The sequence below is a fragment of the Chlamydotis macqueenii genome, chromosome 2 (genome assembly GCF_036417535.1).
Source record: "Chlamydotis macqueenii isolate bChlMac1 chromosome 2, bChlMac1.mat, whole genome shotgun sequence".
Lineage (NCBI taxonomy): Eukaryota > Metazoa > Chordata > Aves > Otidiformes > Otididae > Chlamydotis > Chlamydotis macqueenii.
In genome coordinates this window covers 161921167-161940565 of record NC_141557.1, presented here as the reverse complement: position 1 = coordinate 161940565, position 19399 = coordinate 161921167, and the positions used below count along the sequence as shown (strand labels likewise).

Here is a 19399-nt window from a genome sequence, read left to right as displayed (position 1 = left end):
TGGCCAGGAATATATAAGAGTGACTTGTGAAGATGGAATATTCAACCACAACCCAACTCAAAGAAGTTAGCAAGGAGGAGATTAAGGGCTATGTTTGCTCTTAACATAATGTATGATGAACAACTCATTATTCAAGTCTTGCCCCAAATGAGATAGAAAAGGATATGGAAACTGAATTCCCCCTGTCCCAAACAGATCCCCTACCTGCTGGGCGATAATCTTTAACACAGGAGGTCCCTCTGAGTAACAATGGAAAAGAGCATCAGAACATCAGGTCTTTCTGCAAACCAGGATGCTTTTTCTCTTGATGGATACCTGCTCCCTTTTTGTGTCCAAAAGGGGAATAAACTAAGATATACCAGCTACTCTCAAGAAGGCATACTTACTTACGAGTGTCGCAAAGGATGAGCAGGTTAGTCTGTGGCTGGGACGCCACAATGTACAAAGCACAATTTCTCTCCATAGCATCATGAGCTAATGGTGCTAGCATGGGATGTCATTTCAGGTGCATAAGGAGGGGAAGCTACAGCCTTGATCTTACTGCTAGAAGTTCTCATAAAATTAGAGCGAGGAGTAAAAAGAAAACCTACTGGCTATTGTTCAACCTGCTGGTTATTAGGCTAAAAGTCATAAAAAAGTTCTGAAATTGTTGGGTCCTTGAATGCCTAGGCACAATCTGAACTAGCAAAAGACACTACATCTTGCTAATAGTTTTCTGATCCTTCTTATCCCTGCCACGATAAACTGCTCAAGGATCTGCAGAGGAGATTGGGTACTTTTCTGGTTCACTAGCCTCAGCCCAGCTCTCCCCTTTCCCTAAAGATATGCCTGGATATCGGCTAGTAACATCTGGTTCTTCAGCTACTGAGGTCTCTGCGCGGCTTTTTATAGCTCTCTTCCTTGTGACATGATGAATTAAGCTGTCTCAATGCTAAAGATGTGCAAATCTCATTAAGAATTAGCAGGATCAGTAGCCAACAAGGATTAGCGCTTCTTGACAAGACCCTAATCCGTGTGCTGTAGAGGTCATGGCAGGTGGCTGCAGAAGACACTGTAGATTGAAGGGATGTACAGACACAGCATCCAAACAATAACCTTGCTGGCAAAGTGGTCAGTCAGCAATACAAATAATCGCAAAATTGATTAATAGTGAGGGTCTGCAGCCAGCTGAGAGGTATAAGGCCAATTAGCTGGAATACACAGTGTTTGAGAGTTATCACAGAGGGAAGTGCTTGTCTTCCCATACGAGATTTCCAAGCACAGCTCACGTTTGATCAGTCCAAAACCAACAGGCAGTGGGTTTGAAAGATATGTCTTTTTTTTAATTTTTTTTTTTTCTTCCTTAATTGACTATTGCTCATCTTGATGAGTCTTCTTCACACCTCATCTGGATAGATCCTGGGTGCTGTATTCACTATGATGCCGTCAATATGGCACCCCATGGCAAGCACACCAAGAAATCACATGTGAAAGGACTTTTTCAGGAGCATAGCTTGATGCAAGAGGCCCTGTGAAAGAGGAAAGCTGGCTGAGACTCTGCCAAAAATAGCAGCTTGTTCTTCGCAAAGTACTTCTCTTAGATGTGATAATTATGCAGAAATAAAGACTTGGGCTGTGAACTCGTCAGCTTACAGGGACTGACTCGTATTGAGCCTGGGTAGGAGCCCCAGCTTGTGCTGAAAATGGGTCTGTACAAGGAGCATTTACTGAAGGTGGTAGCCATGCCGTGGTAGCCATGCCATGGTAGCTAAGTCAAAGAGCATCGTAATGAGAGATGCTGTACTCTGCCTTGGGAGAGTTGTTAATGGTCTAATCACACTTAGATGTGATTAGATTGAAAAAAAAAACAAACCAACAAACCTTTTAATCTATTTTTCGATTGTTTGAAAGAAAGTTAGTCCTAACTGGTGTGTTCCACGTGGTGTGTGTTTGGCATCAGCCTTCTAGGCAGTTACTCATGCTACGTAGTCACTGGCATGGTTTTGGGAGTTTCCTGTAGAAAGTGAATTTTACATTCACAATTCCAAGTAAATGCATTAGAAAACTTTTTCAAAGAGTTTTGCACTACCAGGTCAGAAAAGAATCAGGTCTTGTGTTCATCGTGCCCCACTAGAAAAGGTTTTTTGCCAATAACTACAAAAGCCATAGCTGTTATGAACAACTGAAGATCCACTCAAAGCCTGAGCTGTGGCAGTATTAAAAATCCAGTTGTGAAAACCGTGACATGGTTGTAAAAAGACTGACAACATTATTTCTTCTTTACTGGGGCAAAATATGGTGACTGACTTGTTTCTAGGGAACAGTTTATCTGTCTTTTGTAAATAAAAATAATGAAAAATATCTAATTGCTAAAACCTCTTTTCTGGAAAGGCAAAGTTGTATACCCAAAAGGAGAACAAAAAACCCAACAGAATAAACCTCACTGCTGATGAAAACCACTATAGCTTCAATGAGCCACAGCTGACAGCAGCTGAGAACTTGGCAAAGACATCTAGAACAAGAGCTTAGAGAAATGCTAATATACAGAGGGGGAAAAGGGGGAGAATCAACCCATGACAAAGTGAATTGTGCTAATTATTTCAGATTATGCTCTTTAAAACATATTTTCGGCCTCTTTCCTCTTATAAGTACCATTAATTCCAGCTCTACAGCTGAAGTCTAGCAGGATGCTAAATATCAGAAAATCCCTTGCTGCCTTAACAGGCAAGAGTGTTCTTCATTTCTTGTCTTAACCTATTCCAAATGGTTATTACACATCATTTATCAGCCAGTGCATCCTAGCTCAGAGATGACTACATTTTACTAGCAATGCATATTATGCTTCCACACACGTAGGGTGGTTTTTTTGCGTGTTTTTGTTTTTTGTTTTTTTTTTTTTAATCTGTACAGACTACAAATGTGATTGTTGCTCATCCAAAATTCCCTTGGCTAACACACCCATCTGTCCCAGCTTTTACAGATCAGAAAAAAAAACCCTTTTCAGTACCTAAAAAAAGCTATTAGTCTGTTACATTTCATATCCCTGGTGTTCCTTGAGTCACAGAGTGTTCGTGTACGACGCATCAACACACACAGGCACACACAGCCTGTGCTTTGCGAGTATGTGGCTGTGCTCCTGCTACACGCAAACTCTGCATTTCAAGAACAAAATTTTCTACCGTAAGCAAAAGCTAAGAGTGAAAACTTAAAGAGATGTGGGTGCTGGGAAGAGGATGGCTCTTGATGTGCCAGAATAAATCACATCAGGGCTCTTCGTAAGCATCAGAAATGTTTTGCCTGGGGTGAAATGCTTGACTTCAGTAGTAAGACGAGACACTAATACAGCTCAGATGTGCAGCGCTTTCCCTCTCCCTTTCTCTTTTTTTTGCCTGCTCGCTTTTGAGTAACTTTTTGCTCAGTTGCTCTTTTCAAACACACACTTGGTATTGCTTTGAACGCTCATGTTATGGGTTTGTGTTTGTTTTCTATTACAGAATGCATCATTTAAGGCTAATAAATTAAACATACGGAAAAAGCAGAGAGATAAAAAGTAGTTACAAGCATCTGCATCAGTCTCATAGTTTATTTGTCTACGAAAGGCCCTGCTGCCATGGAGACAGGGTTTCAGAGCTTGCTTCACTATGGGTTGCCCATGGAAGGAGACAGTGAGAGAGAGAAAAGGAGACAGCAAAAAGGAAACCCAAACCCAGGAGAAACCACCCCAGCACGCTCTTTGAAAATTCAACACCTCTTGACTGATCTATTTTGTGTGACCCTTGGGTGCATTGGGCAGCAGGTATGGCTCTTGCTTATGTTGTTTTTAACCATCTCAGGCCTTCTTGACACCCCCAAAAGGGTTGCAAGCACCCTCTGCCAAGCCTTCTGCAGAGCATCAGTCCTTCTCATCACCCAGACCCTCTCTGCTCCACATCCTGGGATGGGGACAGTGTTTTCCCCCTGCTCTGCAGACCCCGGATCCTCACCCCATCCAAGACACAAGAAGCGCTTGCGGATGATGCGGTTCCGTAACCGGCCCGTCACGGCCATGTAGGACTGCCAAGCCTCGGTCAGCACCCAGCAGAAAGAGGAGAGGAAGAAGAAGTGCAAGAAAGCCGCCACCAGTGTGCATATCACCTGGAGAGAGGAGGAAAGGAGGACACGTGAGAGAAGCAGCAGGCGGAGAGCAGTACGTAGGAGAGCAGAAGGCATAGGGAGATGCTTCCCAGACAGGCTCTGGAAGGCAAGGTCATGGGGATCAGGACACAAGAAGACATTTTAAGAGGAGGAAGTCTCCCCTACAAGCTTCAACCTAGTAAAGCACCAAAGCGTTTTCATCAAATTTAAGTGCTGCATGGAAAAAAAGCTCTTAAGCATGAGCTCTAAGATAAGCCCATGGTTAACACTTTTGGTGAAGTCTGAGCCCGTGTCCCATCCTGGCACTTTCCTGGTTTCAGTAAGATATTCTTATATCTTACTGCATTTCTTTTCTTTCTGGTACCAATATATTTATTTTCCAAATGATCAAAACCATTGCCATGCTCCTTTCGAGGAGGACAGAGCAGGTAGTAAGCCGTGCACTAATCTCAGCTCGAAAGGTTTGAAAAGCACCATGTTGTTGGCAGCCCAGCCACGGACGTGAAATCCGAGGAAGGTAATTTAGATGGCTTCCCTGCCAGGAAACGATCGCTGAGCGAAAGAGTTAAGCTGTGAGAACAGAGTGAAATTATGGCTGCCAGGGGCTGGTAAGGACTGCAAACATGAGTGGCACATAGTTGTCCAATGTAACTACTAGCAGACAGGGAAAAAAAAAGAAAGAAAAAAAAAAAGAAAGAAACTACATTAGAAGGAATTTCATAATAGTGAGCTCTACTACTCAGTAGGGAAATCTGTCAAGGGAAATGTATGGAGCTTAAGCCATTTAAAATTAAACTGGTGAAAGTACAAGCAAATGCATTACGAAGAACAATCCTGTAGTGCCAGGGAGATGGACTGGAAAGCTGACAAGCACGTCTTTGTTTTTAACACAGCGAGGCCAAATCTTTCACTGGTGCAAATTGGTGCCGCTCTGTTTAACTCTGCCCGAGCTGTGCTTAATTTCCACCATCTGTGAGCTGGAAACTGTGAATCAATGTACTCAAGGAGAAAATGATGGAAAGAAACTCCAGTGGCTCCTAAGGAGAAGGGAGAGCAAATAGTCCTTTAAAGTGACTCTGGATGAAAAAAAAATGGCTTAAGGCATTCAGGGCAGGGGGAGGGGGAGGTTTATAATGAAGAATTTCTCTGCTTTGAGTTATATCAGGAAACGTGGACTTTGGGTTTACGGTCAATGATTCTTCCTCTTTTTTCATCCACCAGCATCTTTTAACACAGCGCTCACATACAGAGAGTGTCTTTTATCACGATTTTATCAGATTGCTCTCAATTCATACACTGGCACAAACCGACGTTATGAGAGGTTGTGAATAAAAGTAAAACTGTGTGTTCTTTGAGACAGGAACTGTCTTTTTGCTCCATATTTGTATTTGACACCAAAATCCTTGGTATTCTGCCTATAAATGGATTCTGGTTGACAGTTCAGTACAAATAACACAGTTCAATATGATAATTTCAAATAATTTTCACATTTTAAAAGAATCTTAAAAAGGTGGATGCTATTCATCAGCTTACAGCCCACATAAAATAGTTACAAACACAGGAATGTATTTTAAGAGACTGTTATTTTAGAACTTTTTTTTTGTCTAACATCAGTTATGACAGTGTTCATTTTACAGTTTTGATTTTGTTCTGCACCAATACAGTTCTGTTCAGTTTGTAAAGGAGAGAGAAAAACTTTGCTTTCCAACTTTCCACCAGAGAGAAACATTTTCCAGTTATTTTTTCTCAATCAGGTAGTTTTGATAGAAAGGAACAGAGAAGAGAGGAGGGGAGCACAACAGAAATAAGCGCATCTCAGCTGGGCCAGTATAAGCCCATTGCCTCAACTGAAATCAGGCTGTGAACTTGGACAGGTGATGGGGAGGCCCATACTTACTTCTGCTACCTCTGCTGCAGGTTTTTTCTTCCTTGTAAGCAAAAAAAAAATCTCCAGGAAGGCCTAAGCACAGGGATATAATGTCCCAAGTTGCTGCAGAAAGATCTGGCAGAGCTTGTCAGCCTGTCAAGGCCATTAGCCCTTGTTTTCCTCTAACAGGAGAAATCTGTTTCCTTGCAGCACGTAGCCGTGCCTTTGAGATATGTCAGGTCCATGCAGCATTCATTTCTTTTGTATCACGTTATTGCTGACTATAATTTTTTAGCCTTTTCTCAGACCTTTCATCTTCAAAAAGCTTAGGAAATCCAGGCGTGGAATCTTGCCTTTGAGGTTACACGGATGGAAATCAAGAGAGAATTTGGCATTTCCAGGGAAACTAATACCACAGAAATTCTCCTTGAGTAACTGCAATTATAAATCAATCACCAGCATTTTAAGATGCTCCATTATCAATAATTGAATGCGAATAAATTCCTAATTTACACTCCTTCGTCTCTGTATAGTTTTATTTCTCTGTTCCCTGCCAGAGACTGTTTACTAGACGGCTGTGTGGAAATCCAAGAATAACCTTTCTATTTATGGTGTTCCATGCATATGTATGTGCGAAGAGCTAATCTGCCTCATGCAATCGCAGCCGGGAGCTTTGAATCCCTACTAACAGTTCTGACAGTGCACACCCAGAGTGATGTGAAAAAAAAAGCATGAGGGAGAACCTGGGCTCACAACTGGGCTCTGAAGGGGGTGGGAGAAGGTGAAGACATCCACCTTCTGTCCTGGAGTGAAGAAGAATAACTGAAGAGGACATCCAGCCATGGTTTGCCATGTTGAGCACCCCTCAGTATTTCTTCCTATGGAAAGAAGCTCCTAGCACAAACTTAGGGTTGCAGGCAACGCACCCAGCGAAAGTGAGAGCTTAGCTCACCCTTTCTCTACCTCTTGCCCCAAGAAAACCATGTTGACCACAAACGAGAGCACTGCATTGAGAAGTTAGTTTCTGAAGGGGACTTGTTTAATAGGCGTGGGGCTGGCTTGCCGCATCTCACCGCACTTCTCTACACACCTACAACTCAAGCAGGTGTAGATCTTTCCCTAAAACATAACCTAGCCCTCACCCAAAGGGTCCTCCATAGAAATGAGTCTCTGTGATTCATTAAACCCTGGGGCTTCTCTGTAGAAAGGCTTCCAAAAGTGACAGTATGCTCTGGCTGCCAATGTAGGGCTCAAAAAAACTGACCGGTCACTGGTCACTGTTAATTAAAAACTAAATTTTGACTTCTGATTGCGACTTTGGCAGCAGGAGTAGTGGAGGATGCTTCTTGCCTCACTTTTCTGCTTAGTGGAGTTAGGATGGTTGGAGCCCTTGTGGAGACAGGAAAATGTTCAACAGGAAAATACTAATGATGGACAGTGGTTTGTTATGCCAGATGCCTACGGGGAAGCAGAAAGTATTTTAGCTGGGTAAAATTCATACAGGTAACGTGCCTCTTGAGCCTGGTCTGTAAAGTGGGAAGACATATACGTGCAACCAGTGCACCTGGCTTGAAAATCCACGTCCACATCTTGCCTTTAAGACTCGAATCACACTGTGATCTGCAGTGAGTCCCTCGCAGCCCCCGGCTCTACAGCATGCACAGCGCATCTGGCAACGCTTCCTACCCCCCAAAAAACTGGGGTTTGTGGCTGTGTTCATCAACATCTGCCAAATCCTTTAGGCTCAGAGTATAAAAGTTGCTAGAGAAATAAATGTAAAGCTGAGATGTTGGATTTTTCTTTTTAAAGCCTTTTCTCAATCTGTCTGTCTTTGTAATTTTTGGAAAATAAAACGGTTAAAGCTTTGCAAATAACCATGTTTCTTCACTGTGCCATGTGCCAGCTACTCTAGGCAGATATTCAAAAATATCACATTGGTTTTAATCAAAGCCCCGAGGATGCTGACAAATTATCAAAGAGAGAGTGAGAGAGAAAATTGAAATCCGCTGTTTAGTCGTGTCTTTGACACGTTGCTAATTAACAGATGGAGGAAAAATGAGGAAGCACTGCCTGAATGGATCATTTCAGTGCTAAATCAGGGGAAAAGCAAACAAACAAACAAAGCTCAACTGATCTCCTACCTTATTCCGAGTCTGGGTCTGTCCGATCAGGATGAGAGCATTGGAGGAGATGATGGATAGGCAGAAGTTGATAAGAATGACAGAGCGCTCTGAGCGAATATACCTGGAGCAAGAAAAGAGGGGAAAGGAGATCCGCCTGTTACAACTTGCATTAAGTTACCTCTGAAAAGCATCAACAAGATGTAGGTTGCACTGCGCCATGCTCTACAGAAGGCCACTGTAAAAGATTGCCCATTTCCTGCAGATCTTGTACGTTAAACAGACAAGAACAAGGGGAAAGGGGAGGAGAAGAGCTTGGGTGTAGCGTTTAGCCCACAGGTCTCTCCATCCTCCCCATCAATGCTGGAGTTATGAGCGTGAGTCAACAAACTAGGGGCCAGTCTGGTCCCTAGTCTGACCCGCTCCTAAAACAGTAGAGTGCTGCAAGTCGTCTTCAGCTCTGCTTACTTGAAAGGGGACTTGAAAAGGAGCTTAAAAGAAAACACACAGGCAACACATGGAAAGATTCCCAAATAAGAAGAGCCACAGGCATGCTGGCAATGAAAGCAGATTACAAATGCATGCACCTTCACAACAAAGGGTTTGTGGTTCAGCATTCTCATTTGTTTAACCTAACAACCTGTCCTGAAGTGAAAGCATTTGTGGCTTTTTTATTTTTGGGGTGTTTTTTTTGTTTTGTTTTGTTTGTTTGTTTGTTTGTTTTTCCCCAGACAGAGAAGTTTAACACTTCTCAAAACCAGGCCAAATACGTAACTGCAGCTGTGGTTCCGGGACACTAGGGAGCCAAGTTAGGAGGCCTTCAGCACCTTGCAGGAGCAAGCTATTTGTCATTTCTGATTTGCAAGGTGCAGCACAGCACCGACTTGCTACTGAGGTCTGTGCATGCCAATTAATTCAAACCACTAGCTATGGAGGAAAATTTCTTTGAAGGCACTTTTATGTACCTAATAAAATCAAAAGTGAATTGCAAAAGTGCAAATCCTCAAGGATTGACTTAGGACCTGACCATACCAACCCTCATACACATGAATAATCTCAGTGATTTGGCAAGTGCCCTGCCTGAATACCAAATGAGTGAAGAGTAGACGTTGATGCTTATAGAAATTAGAAACAGATCTATTAATCAACTATCTCATCCCCAGAGGCTAATGCAGGATTATTTCCTATATTCCAGCACATCAACTATTTATATTGTGAATTTAATTTCATTAACTAATTTTAGCAAGAGTGAGTTGGTTGTGCTTTGGCTGCAGAGTTCTGAATTTCTAACTAGGTGAGCAGGACAAATTTACTACACACATGTGTTCTGCCAAGGATAAATCTGCGCTTTAAACCTACTGAAGGCTGCAAAGCTTTGATTTTAACTTCCCTCTGAGTTTTACCTTCAGACAAACACGAACATTGAGGATATGCTTTCTTGGATACAAAAATTCACTGATGCAAAGTAACAGGAACTTACACTTTGCTGAAAATTTGGTTTAAAGGTAGTTCTCCCAGAAACTCACCCCACCCCAGAGCAGTCTACAAAATTTAGGCTTCCAACTCAGCTAGAAACTGGGTTGACTGCCCGCAAAATGAGTCTCTTTTTCCTTTCATGACCAATCTGATCCCAAATTCCCCCACTTTATTGGGCTCAATACAATGCTGTGCATCACCTGGATCCTATTCCATTTGTGGCTGGAAGATACTAAGCCATCAATCTATCTATGCTTTGATTGTGCAAAGTGAAACATTAAGTCTACATTCAGAAGCTTCTAGGGGATAAAAAGGGAGATTTGGATTCTGTCCTGGTGGGAATAAGACATAATAAATCTGTGTAGCAACATTAAGATCCAAATGGCATTAGCGTGCATTTCGAAAGTCTCCTCTGATCAAAAAAGGTAAGAAGTGAGTTGACCATAAGTACAGTCTGTGTGTGAATGTAAGAGGAGCTAATTCAGCTGTCTTCAGACTTTCCTCCCATTTAAGCAAGCCTCTCGTTTCTCCATACTCCCCTTCATGCACTGAGAGTCCATCCTGTTCCCTAGATCGCTAAACTTCCAAAGAATGAAACGTGTAGAATCACAGAATCAGAATAATTTAGGTTGAGGGATAACCTTTCAAGTTCCCAGTTCAATTCTCTAGCCAGAAAAGGGCTAATTTCAAAGTCAGATCAGGTTTCTCAGGGTCTTATTGAATCAAGTTTTGAAAATCACCAAGAACGGAAATGCTACCACCTCTATTGCATGACTTGTTAAAGTGCTTTACTGCTTTCATGGTGAAGGATTATTTTCCTTTATATGCAGCCAGATTTTTTTCTGCTGCAGCTGGTGCCTCTAAACTTTTCACTGCATACCTCTGCAAGTTGTTTGGCTTCTCCATGACTTGTCCTTAATAGCCTTCTCCAAGCTAACCAAGCCTTGTTCTCTTTGCCTCCTTTTACATAATATTCTTCAGCTCCCTGTGTATCCACTGGACTTGCTCCAATGTGCTGACATCTCTTGCATTGGGGGAGTGCAATATTGGGCTTGCTTTTCCAGATGTGGCCTCAAGAGTGTCAAGCAGAGGAGAATAATCAATTCCCTTCACCTACTGGCTATACTCTTGCCTATATAGCCCAATATAATGTTGGCCTCCATTCCTGCATGAGTGCACTGCTGATCCATTTCCAGACCATTGCCCACGAGGATCTGCAGAGCCTCCCCTGAGGAGGCATTATCAAGCCAGTCAGCCCCCAGCTCAGCCTGCTCCATACAGTTATTCTGTCCCAGGTGCAGGACTGTGCATTTGTCTTTGTTGCATCATTTCTCCAGCCTGTATCTCCAGTTGAGGTGCTTCTGAATGACAGTGCTGCTCTCCAGCATAGAAATCCTCCCAGATTGGCATTGTCCACAAGCCTACTGAAGGTGCATTTTGCCCCATTGACAAGGTTGTTAAAGAAGACATTAAATCATATTGGCCATAGTATCAACCCCTGTCAGACGCAACTAATAACCAGCTCCTGAGTAGACTTTAAATCTTTGACCACTATTTACATAAACTCCATCCAGCTATTAAGCCACCTCACAAGCCACCAATTCAGTGCACAATTCCCTGGTCTAGATACAAAACTGTGGTGGGAGACTGTGTTAAAGGCCTTGGTAACATCAAAATAACAACATCTACTTCTCTCCACTGTCCGTGAAACCAGTTGTCCCATCACAAAAAGGAAACAGGTCAGTCAGGCACAATCTGCCCTCAATAAATCTGCACTGTCTACTCCAAATCATTTTCTTGTTCATCATTTTGCCTAGTAATAACCTTTATAACTACTTGCTCCTTAATCTTCCCACGGGCTGTGAGTATGCTTAGTGACCAGCCAGTTGTTCTCTGGATGCTCCTCCTTGCCCTTTTCAAAGATGGGTGTATCCTTTGCCTTCTTCCAGCCATCAGGAACCTCCCCAGATGACAGAAAATGGCTCCACAGTGACACTAGCCAGCTCCCTCAACACCCTCGGTGCATCCCATTTGGCCCCATGGACTTGTAAATATCCAGCTTATTTAAATCGTCCTCAGCTCTCTCTTCCTTGGCAGTGGGTAATATTTTCTTCCCCAGATTCCGCCACTAGGTACAGGATCTTGGGTGACTGGGAGCAACCCTTGCCAGTAGAACAAGGAAATGATTTCACCTTTCCTATGTCCTTCTCCATTAGGCTACTTGCCACATTCAACACTGGACCAACACTTTCCTAGGTAATCCTTTGGTGCTGATGTTCTTACAGAAACTCTTCTTGATGTATTTCACATCCCTTACCAGTTTCAAATGCAGCTGAGATCTGACCTTCCTAATTCAATCATGTGTTCCTGGAAAATGCTTCCATAGTCCTTCTTGGTAGCCTGACCTGGCTACCAAACATTTCCTTGTTATGCTTCAGCTCAATCAGAAGTTCCCCATTATGCTAAGTCAGCCTCCTGTCATGCTTGCTTTTTCACTTCCATTTTCTCTTCTTCAGTGCAAGATGCTTCACAGGAAGAAATCACCATTATTATCCAGAACCTTTGGCCAAGGAAGTCAAGAAGTAGTACCAGAGAGGGAAAAAACACAGAACATGATGTTTTTTTTTTTCCAGAGAAGAGATCCCCAGCAAAGGCAGAGCTACTCCACGGTGCTGTCTTGATAACCCTTGGCTGATACATGGACTCTGCCTACTTATCAAAATATGCTGTACCCAGTCACCAAAGCAGGGGAAAACTCACGGCAAATTTAGGGAATTTCTGCTCTGGCCTGGGTCCTGCAGAATGTGGGGAAGCCCTGTGCAAACCAAGACAGATGGAGAAGGTGGGAAAATCCTGCAGTCTGTCTCTCTGTCCCTATTACGCTTCCTTCCTCTCCGCAAACACTGAGTCACTCTTGCTTTCTCACCGCGCGTACACACATTCTTCTCCGCACAGTCACTTACTCATTCCTGCTACCTCCCACCCGGGCCACCGAGTGCCTCAGCATCTCCAGCAAAGGCAGAGCTTCTGGGTTTACAGCAAGTGTTAAAAGCCCCTTGAGAGCTCATTGACAACCACTAAATCAATTCTTGGGCTTTGATGGGCAGGGAGTGAGAAAAGCTCACACTGATATCTTTCAGCGATAGAGCATTCATCCAGCTGCCGCCAGTGAAAAGGATCTGCCATGCCCTACATGCTAATGGGCTGGTGGAAGAGCTATTCGATAACAAGCATTGATCTCCATGCTATGGAAAGGTCACTGACTCCAGAGGCCGTTGAACAGCAATGAGTTCCGGGATGGAAAACACACTGGGGCACTCCTGAAACCCTACTGTGTCAAGGAGCTGCTTGAAAGAAGCAGTACAATGCAAAGCTTAGAGAGACATGATACCAAGTCGTTTCACCTGTTCTGACCCTTGGATAGTTCCTTTTCTCCCCAGTTTTTTTTCATTTTCATGTCAGTTTTCAAGAGGGAAGATCTTTTTCTTTCAATTCCCTCTCTTTTTCCACATGGGTGGTGAAGCACGTGGTCCACAAACAGATCGTGACTCCAGCTGTGACCCAGGGCAGCTACTGCTGTGACAAGGTCAATCCACTTCTATGGTCCACTGTGTCACTGACCTCTCTGTCGAGGCTGCTAAAAGGCCAGAGATGCACCATCTGCAGCAGAGTTTTTGCAGCCATCTGTCTACTGGGAACTGGAGTGAGTCCACCAACAGGCCACCAACAGCCGTCAAACAGAAGCAACGTCCAGTTTTCAGTGAGACTGTGCCAATTTGGCTGTGTCTGAAGTGATCGCTTGCATCAAAAAGCGTTGATGCCATTCATGCTGACAGCTGAGTAGGTGCCACTAAGAAGCAACCATTATTTGGGGGTTTTGAATGGGAAGTGGATGGTAAATTCTTTTCCTCTCTGATATGCAGCCCAAATTTGGGATCACCTCCCTTTTACTCTGCCCCCCTTTTCTGTACCATATTCCTTTCTTTCTTTCTCCACTGCCCTTTCTTTCTGCTTCCTACGTATAAACAAACCCTAGCTGGGCAAAATTCTGGGAAAGTTTCCAGATTGTCAACCTCAGTGAGCTTATTCATCAGAAGTGTTTCATACTCAAGCTGAGCCTATGTATGCATGCTCCAGAAGCCTTTGTCCAGAAGTCTGAATGGGAAATTTCCCAGCCAAAGCTCCCCAAAACAGCTGAGCTCTGGTGAGCACTCTCCACAGAGGACCAGGCAGCTAGAGCATGAGGATTTTCTCCTTTGCACAGTGAGAAAGGACCACTTTGATACGACTCCTATATTTTAGCAACAACAGCTGGAATAATACAGCTAATCCCACTTCTGAGCATTACTCCAGCTGTTGTCTAACAGACTATATAAGATTCAGGGCAAAACAAAGTGGGAGCCAGGAGACAGTGTTGACTTGACTATGATGTTCCTGAGACCATTAATAGGACAGCACATTCATGTCCAGCAGCTACGCCCAAAATAAAAAGGACACACAGAGTGCTCAGGGCTCAGCCACAGGAATGCTGTGAAGTTTAGAAGACATGAAAACATGATCTACAGAGAAGAAATGAAACAAACTCAGCGCACCAGAGAGAAATTCTAGAGATCACTTGATCATGCTTTACAAATATTTACACAAAGAGACTTAGGATAGAGAGCCCTTTAATCAAGCTATAGCTGGTCTCAGGATCACTTGGAAATGCATGGCCATCCTTGGCTAGCTCAGAAATGCCCATTCAAGCCTCCCATAAACATGTCTCCCCCATTCATGCTGATCATTTTGGGCATAGGCATTATAACAGAAAGGCTGAAATAAGAAATTAAAAAGAGTATATTTTAAACAGGGTAGGCAATTAACTTTGCTGTCCTCAATAACAGTAAATATTGAGGGGAACAGTCCTGGAAGAAAACACAACATGTTATTCCAAATGACTATGGCGTGCTCCAAACTGATTCAACCTCATGTCTGAACTTGGGTTTCAGATCCTGAACTCGTTTCTGATAGGAAAGAGAGGCTGAGTCTCGAACACTTGCTCTTTACTCCTCTGTCCTAACTTTCCACTTGATCCTGACACCAGTGACACCAGTAAGTCACCTACCAGCGCTGCTCAGTGCTGCCCAGCCTGAGGAAAAGCAGGAGAGGACAAGGACTTGAGCACATCCAATGATACCCCAGGCACGGAAAAACCTGAGTTCTAGATAAATGTTATTATGATCAGTCTTCAGCTCAGAGCACTTGCCATAATTAACTAGCCACTATGCACTGTCACAGTATCAACAAAGAAAAAGTTGCATTTTTTCTCTTTTTTTTTTTTTACTCTCTTGTTTCTTTCCTCTATCAAAGAGTAGAAAAAGTTATCTCAATTCACAACTCTGGACTGAATTTACCCTTTCTTCCCTACTAAGAAGAATCACTTGACAAAATAAGAGCCTCAGATTGATCCCTTCTCCCAAAGGGGTCATCAATAATTTCCAGACAGTATATTTTCTGTAGCCACTCCATTTCAATTTCACAAGCATTTACTTGGTCCTGATGATCTTTGTTTTATTTAGCTTAGAGTCATGGAGCTCTCAACATGGTTGTCACGTGTTTAGGAAAGGCATGGATCTCATTGTACAAATTGAGACCTTGTTCAATGAAGTACAGAGGAAGAATCCCTTGCACACCTCGGGTCCTCCAACTTATAAAGTCCACCAAAACATACCTAACAGGGCCATAGGCCAATGTGGGCCTTCATTCAGTAAAAATTTGCTATGAAACAACTTCATCTTCTATAAATGATACAATTTAAGGTTGCATCTGGCCAGCTTATAGGTGTACAGGAGCTCTCTGCTATGGGATGTACTGAGGAATCTCATATGCATCTGAAGCTGAAGGCAAAATGTAGCCAAGAGGTTGGAGAGTTGTTTAGACCACGCAGTCTATCATCCTTAAGCTCCTGAAAAGTGCTGTCAGTTCTTCAGGCCAGATGTTATCCCAACAGTTCGTGGATGTTTTGGTGTTATCAAAGGCCCAACCAGGAAAAGTTTGAAGCAATCTGCCTGCCAGGAGGCAGTGCGCGTCCACCTCTCCATGAACAAGGTTTCCTGGGGTATACGAAGGCATCTAAAACAGCAGGCAGCTTTTGAAAATGGAACAATGTGACTACATGGGGTCATGGCACTAATTTCACTGTACTAATTTCTCTGGCACTAAAAGGAAAGAATAATGCCAACTAAGCCACCGTGATGACTTTTGCAGGACCCACTCATTACAAAGTGGTTCTTTCTCAGGTGCCAGACACCCAAAGCAGGAGAGCAAAACCTCCAGGATCCATGTAGATCAAGAGACAGTTACTTTCCCCAACAAGAAGAGAAGAGAATGAAAGCCATACCTCCAGACAGAAACATAAATGATAATCAACAGCAAAAGTGTCAGCGAAGATACTCCACAGCCTACAATTAACGTGACAGAAGGGACCAGCACCTTTTCCATGTTCTGAAAGAGAGAAAGTTAGACATTAAAAAAAAATTTAAAAAAAAAATAAAGATGCATAGCGACGCTACCAGCTCAAATTCATGACAAGAACTTTCCTCTTAATTGTCTGTGCGTCGACTCACCGGACCTTCACATCACACTGCACGTACAAATAAAGAGGAAACAAGACCAGAATCTATTTCCGGTTAACCCAGCCTTTCTCTGGAGCTGATCCTGCTCCCACACACACCAGTGTTAAGTCTGGGTTACAATTTTGATATCCATGGTAAGGCAGGTGTGTAAAAGGTGTGGGTAACAAGAGGAGGATCAGGCCCTTCACATTAAGGGTGAAACTTTGAAGATAATTAATGAGGCAACAGCAGAAGGCAGTGCCTACGCTAGAGTAATTACAAATGAGCTCTTGTGGGAATGGTGGTGATGCAGGTTGGAGGATGAAAAGAAGGTGAAAATCTTTTACCAAATACAAACATCCATCTGGAAAAGGAGGAGCTAAAGCAAGCAAAAAAACTCCAAGATGGCTCCCCAGGGAGCCAGCATCCAGTCATACCATCCATCACTTCACTACTCTTAACATTGCTACATAAGGCATTTCTTCATACACAGGGGTCCTTACTGGACAATCTGACGTGGAATGGTTCTCCTTTCCTGTCTGAACACAAAAGATCTACTGATCGTCAGCTTTTGCAATGTCAAGAGCAAATACACATGGTATAACTTCTACTAATCTAGTTCTCTGCATAACTGTGACTAACTGTGTAACTAGCTAACATCCGCCAGATTAATATCCCTAATATCCCTAAACTTCCCCTCTTCTCAGCTTAGAGTGAGGATCTGGATCCCACCTGGTTTTCTCTGCTGCAGGCCTTTTTTCTGACATGTTTCTCATTTCCATACCAGTCATCTTTGCTGGCATGAAGGCAGAGAAGCAGAGACCCACTGTGCAGCAGACACAGGAGAATCCTCTATTTGGAGCGATTAGGCAGTATGCAGAGGTGTGGGAGCACAGTCAAGGCTGTCATCAAACTGGCACCCTACCAACATCTATCACTACAGCCATGGAGATGAGATGGCTTCTGACATAGCAAGGGCTTAGTATAGGCAAAAAAAAAAAAAAGGCAATTACACATGAATTTGGGAATGGAACAGTCAATCCTCTAAGGACTTGTCTACACCGTTTTGTTGGCAGGCACAAACTCCTCAACCTGAACCTCCAATCAGCAGGACACCACGAAGTTGAAGTTACTGCAGCTCTGTTCTGGGCTATTGAGCCTTCTGCAAAGCAAAATATATTAGGCAAGTCTCAGTGCTATGCTTACATGGGGTCTGGCCAGCTCAACACATGGGCAAAGCAAGCATATGTCCATTGACTCAAGGCCCACAGTCAGTACAGGTTTCCTCCGTAGAGCCCATCACAAAGAAGAGACAAACAACCCTGATATATTGAGATCTGAGATGAATTGTCCCTGAAATCTAAAGGGTTTGGGAAGATCCTCCTTACTTGCGTATTTTGACCACAGGCACCTCTCGCATTTTGAATCTCATTGGGAGGAATTAATGAGGAACAAAACTTTTGCCATACTGCTGCAGTGAACCCCACAGGAGCTATTGAGAAGGCTGGCACAAGAACTTAAGGGATCTGAGACAAAATTTAGTGACATATTCAACAGCTCGAATGCCCAGTTGGTGTATGTACCCAAAGGAGTACAGGTTGATTGAGGGATCTTTACTAGATGCACACCAGCTGCAGCCTGGAAGCCAAACTGCACTGCAAGGTCCTGCACCCCACCCCCCCTGCCCCGAGCTTCCCAAAATGCTTATGGAAAATGCTACAGCTCACATGTGGATTCTTCCTCTAAACTTCTGTGGAGACTTGGATCACTGCAATTTTTAACATCAACTCATGTGACTGTATTCCCACTCTGAGAATTTACTCCTGCCAAATATTTGTGGAAGGTTAGAAGCAGGTTTTTGGGAACTAGGTAAACAGAAATATATTTCAATGAAAGTATCAACATTTTGATTCATCTTCCATCAAACAAAATTTAAATTGGATATATTCCAGGCACCATGAGTGCTGAAATATCGTATCCTGCTCCTTAGAAATTGACATGTGGAAGGGACTTTCTTCTGGGAACAGAAGCCTCTGATTTAATCTGGTGCTGCCACAGAGCATAGGAGTGAGGGATTCAGTCTTCTATAAGAAGCTACAGCTTCTCCTTTTGCCACCTGTGCTTTGTTCTCCCCCCTTGCAAAACCCAGATAGGCAACAGCCTTGCCCTACCTCAGAGAAGTACGGTTGTGATAAATGCACTGCAAAGCACAAGCTCCTCAGACATTAATTGTTCCTTGCTCTCTCGCTCCAAGTTCAGTCCCAATCCTTTTTCTCTCCCTGCTCTCCGCTTAGGGCAATATGAGTTCACATCGCACAAATGGTGGCCTGGGATGAGCATCGATTTTGACATTTGATTTAAGTAGGTCTCATTTCACTGACTTTTCATGGGTAACTGGATAAAAGTGGGGGAGGAGCTCCATTAAAGCGAAAAAAAAAAGCTCAACATATAACTCTCTCCTAACCCATCTAAGAGAAACCGAAGAAATGGAGGTTGGATTTTAAAAGACAAGCAGACTATGTTCCTGTATCTCCAACACAGTAAGCCTAACTGACCTCCCTTCCACATCCTCTCTGATATCCTTCTACAGCCAACAACCTCAAGTTCTTTCATCTCCTTCCCTATCCCCTTCCTTAAATCACCCATAATCCTCTCCTAGATCCTCCACCAGCTAAGTAAGAAGTTTCACGTACTAGACCATTCCTAGGTCAGATGTTTGCTCATTGGCAAGGCATTACACAAATGATGACCAGCCAAGTAGAAACCAGACTGGTGGGAAATAGCTGGTATCTATCTGCAGCCCTTCCCATGAAAAAGACCCTGATCTGTACCTCCTTGTTTATCCTTCAGCCAAATTTTGTCAAAACCCATGCCCTCCCGGAAGGACTCTTCCTGAGAACACGCTGTGAAGCTTATCCCTTCTTCCTACAGAGAAGAGATGGTTGGTCCAGCCATGATGGTGTTTTTGTTGGCATCATGAGGGTGGATAACTATAAAACACACTGGCTGCAACAAAAGCAGGATCTCACTCCTTTGGGAGTAATAAATCCTAAAGGCTTAGACTTACATAGCTTAAGCTTCTCCTTTCTTTCTTCATTATTAAGGTTTCTCTGTCCTCCCCCTCTTTCTTTCCCTCTCCCTCAATTCTTCCCTTTGGGAAACAAAGCATCATTTGTTTTATGTCTTCTGACTAATTAAACCTCCTGACAGAAGGTGGTCGGATGCTGTAC

The 19399-nt window shown here is 43.3% G+C and overlaps 1 protein-coding gene across 9 annotated transcripts in view; it reads right to left on the bottom strand.

Annotated features, from left to right (window-relative positions):
• The window catches only part of ADGRB1 (adhesion G protein-coupled receptor B1), a 201212-nt gene that overhangs the window by 52742 nt on the left and 129071 nt on the right, over positions 1-19399 (bottom strand). For 5 of the 9 annotated variants that reach the window (XM_086741346.1, XM_086741348.1, XM_086741347.1 and 2 more), the window contains 4 exons: positions 15956-16059; positions 14681-14776; positions 8122-8224; positions 3963-4113 (listed from right to left, as the gene is read on the bottom strand). In XM_086741346.1, coding sequence (XP_086597472.1) covers positions 3963-4113; positions 8122-8224; positions 14681-14776; positions 15956-16059 — 454 coding nt within the window. The remainder of the gene's footprint in view (positions 1-3962; positions 4114-8121; positions 8225-14680; positions 14777-15955; positions 16060-19399) is intronic. The other 4 variants (XM_086741349.1, XM_086741352.1, XM_086741353.1 and 1 more) reach the window with 1 other exon arrangement.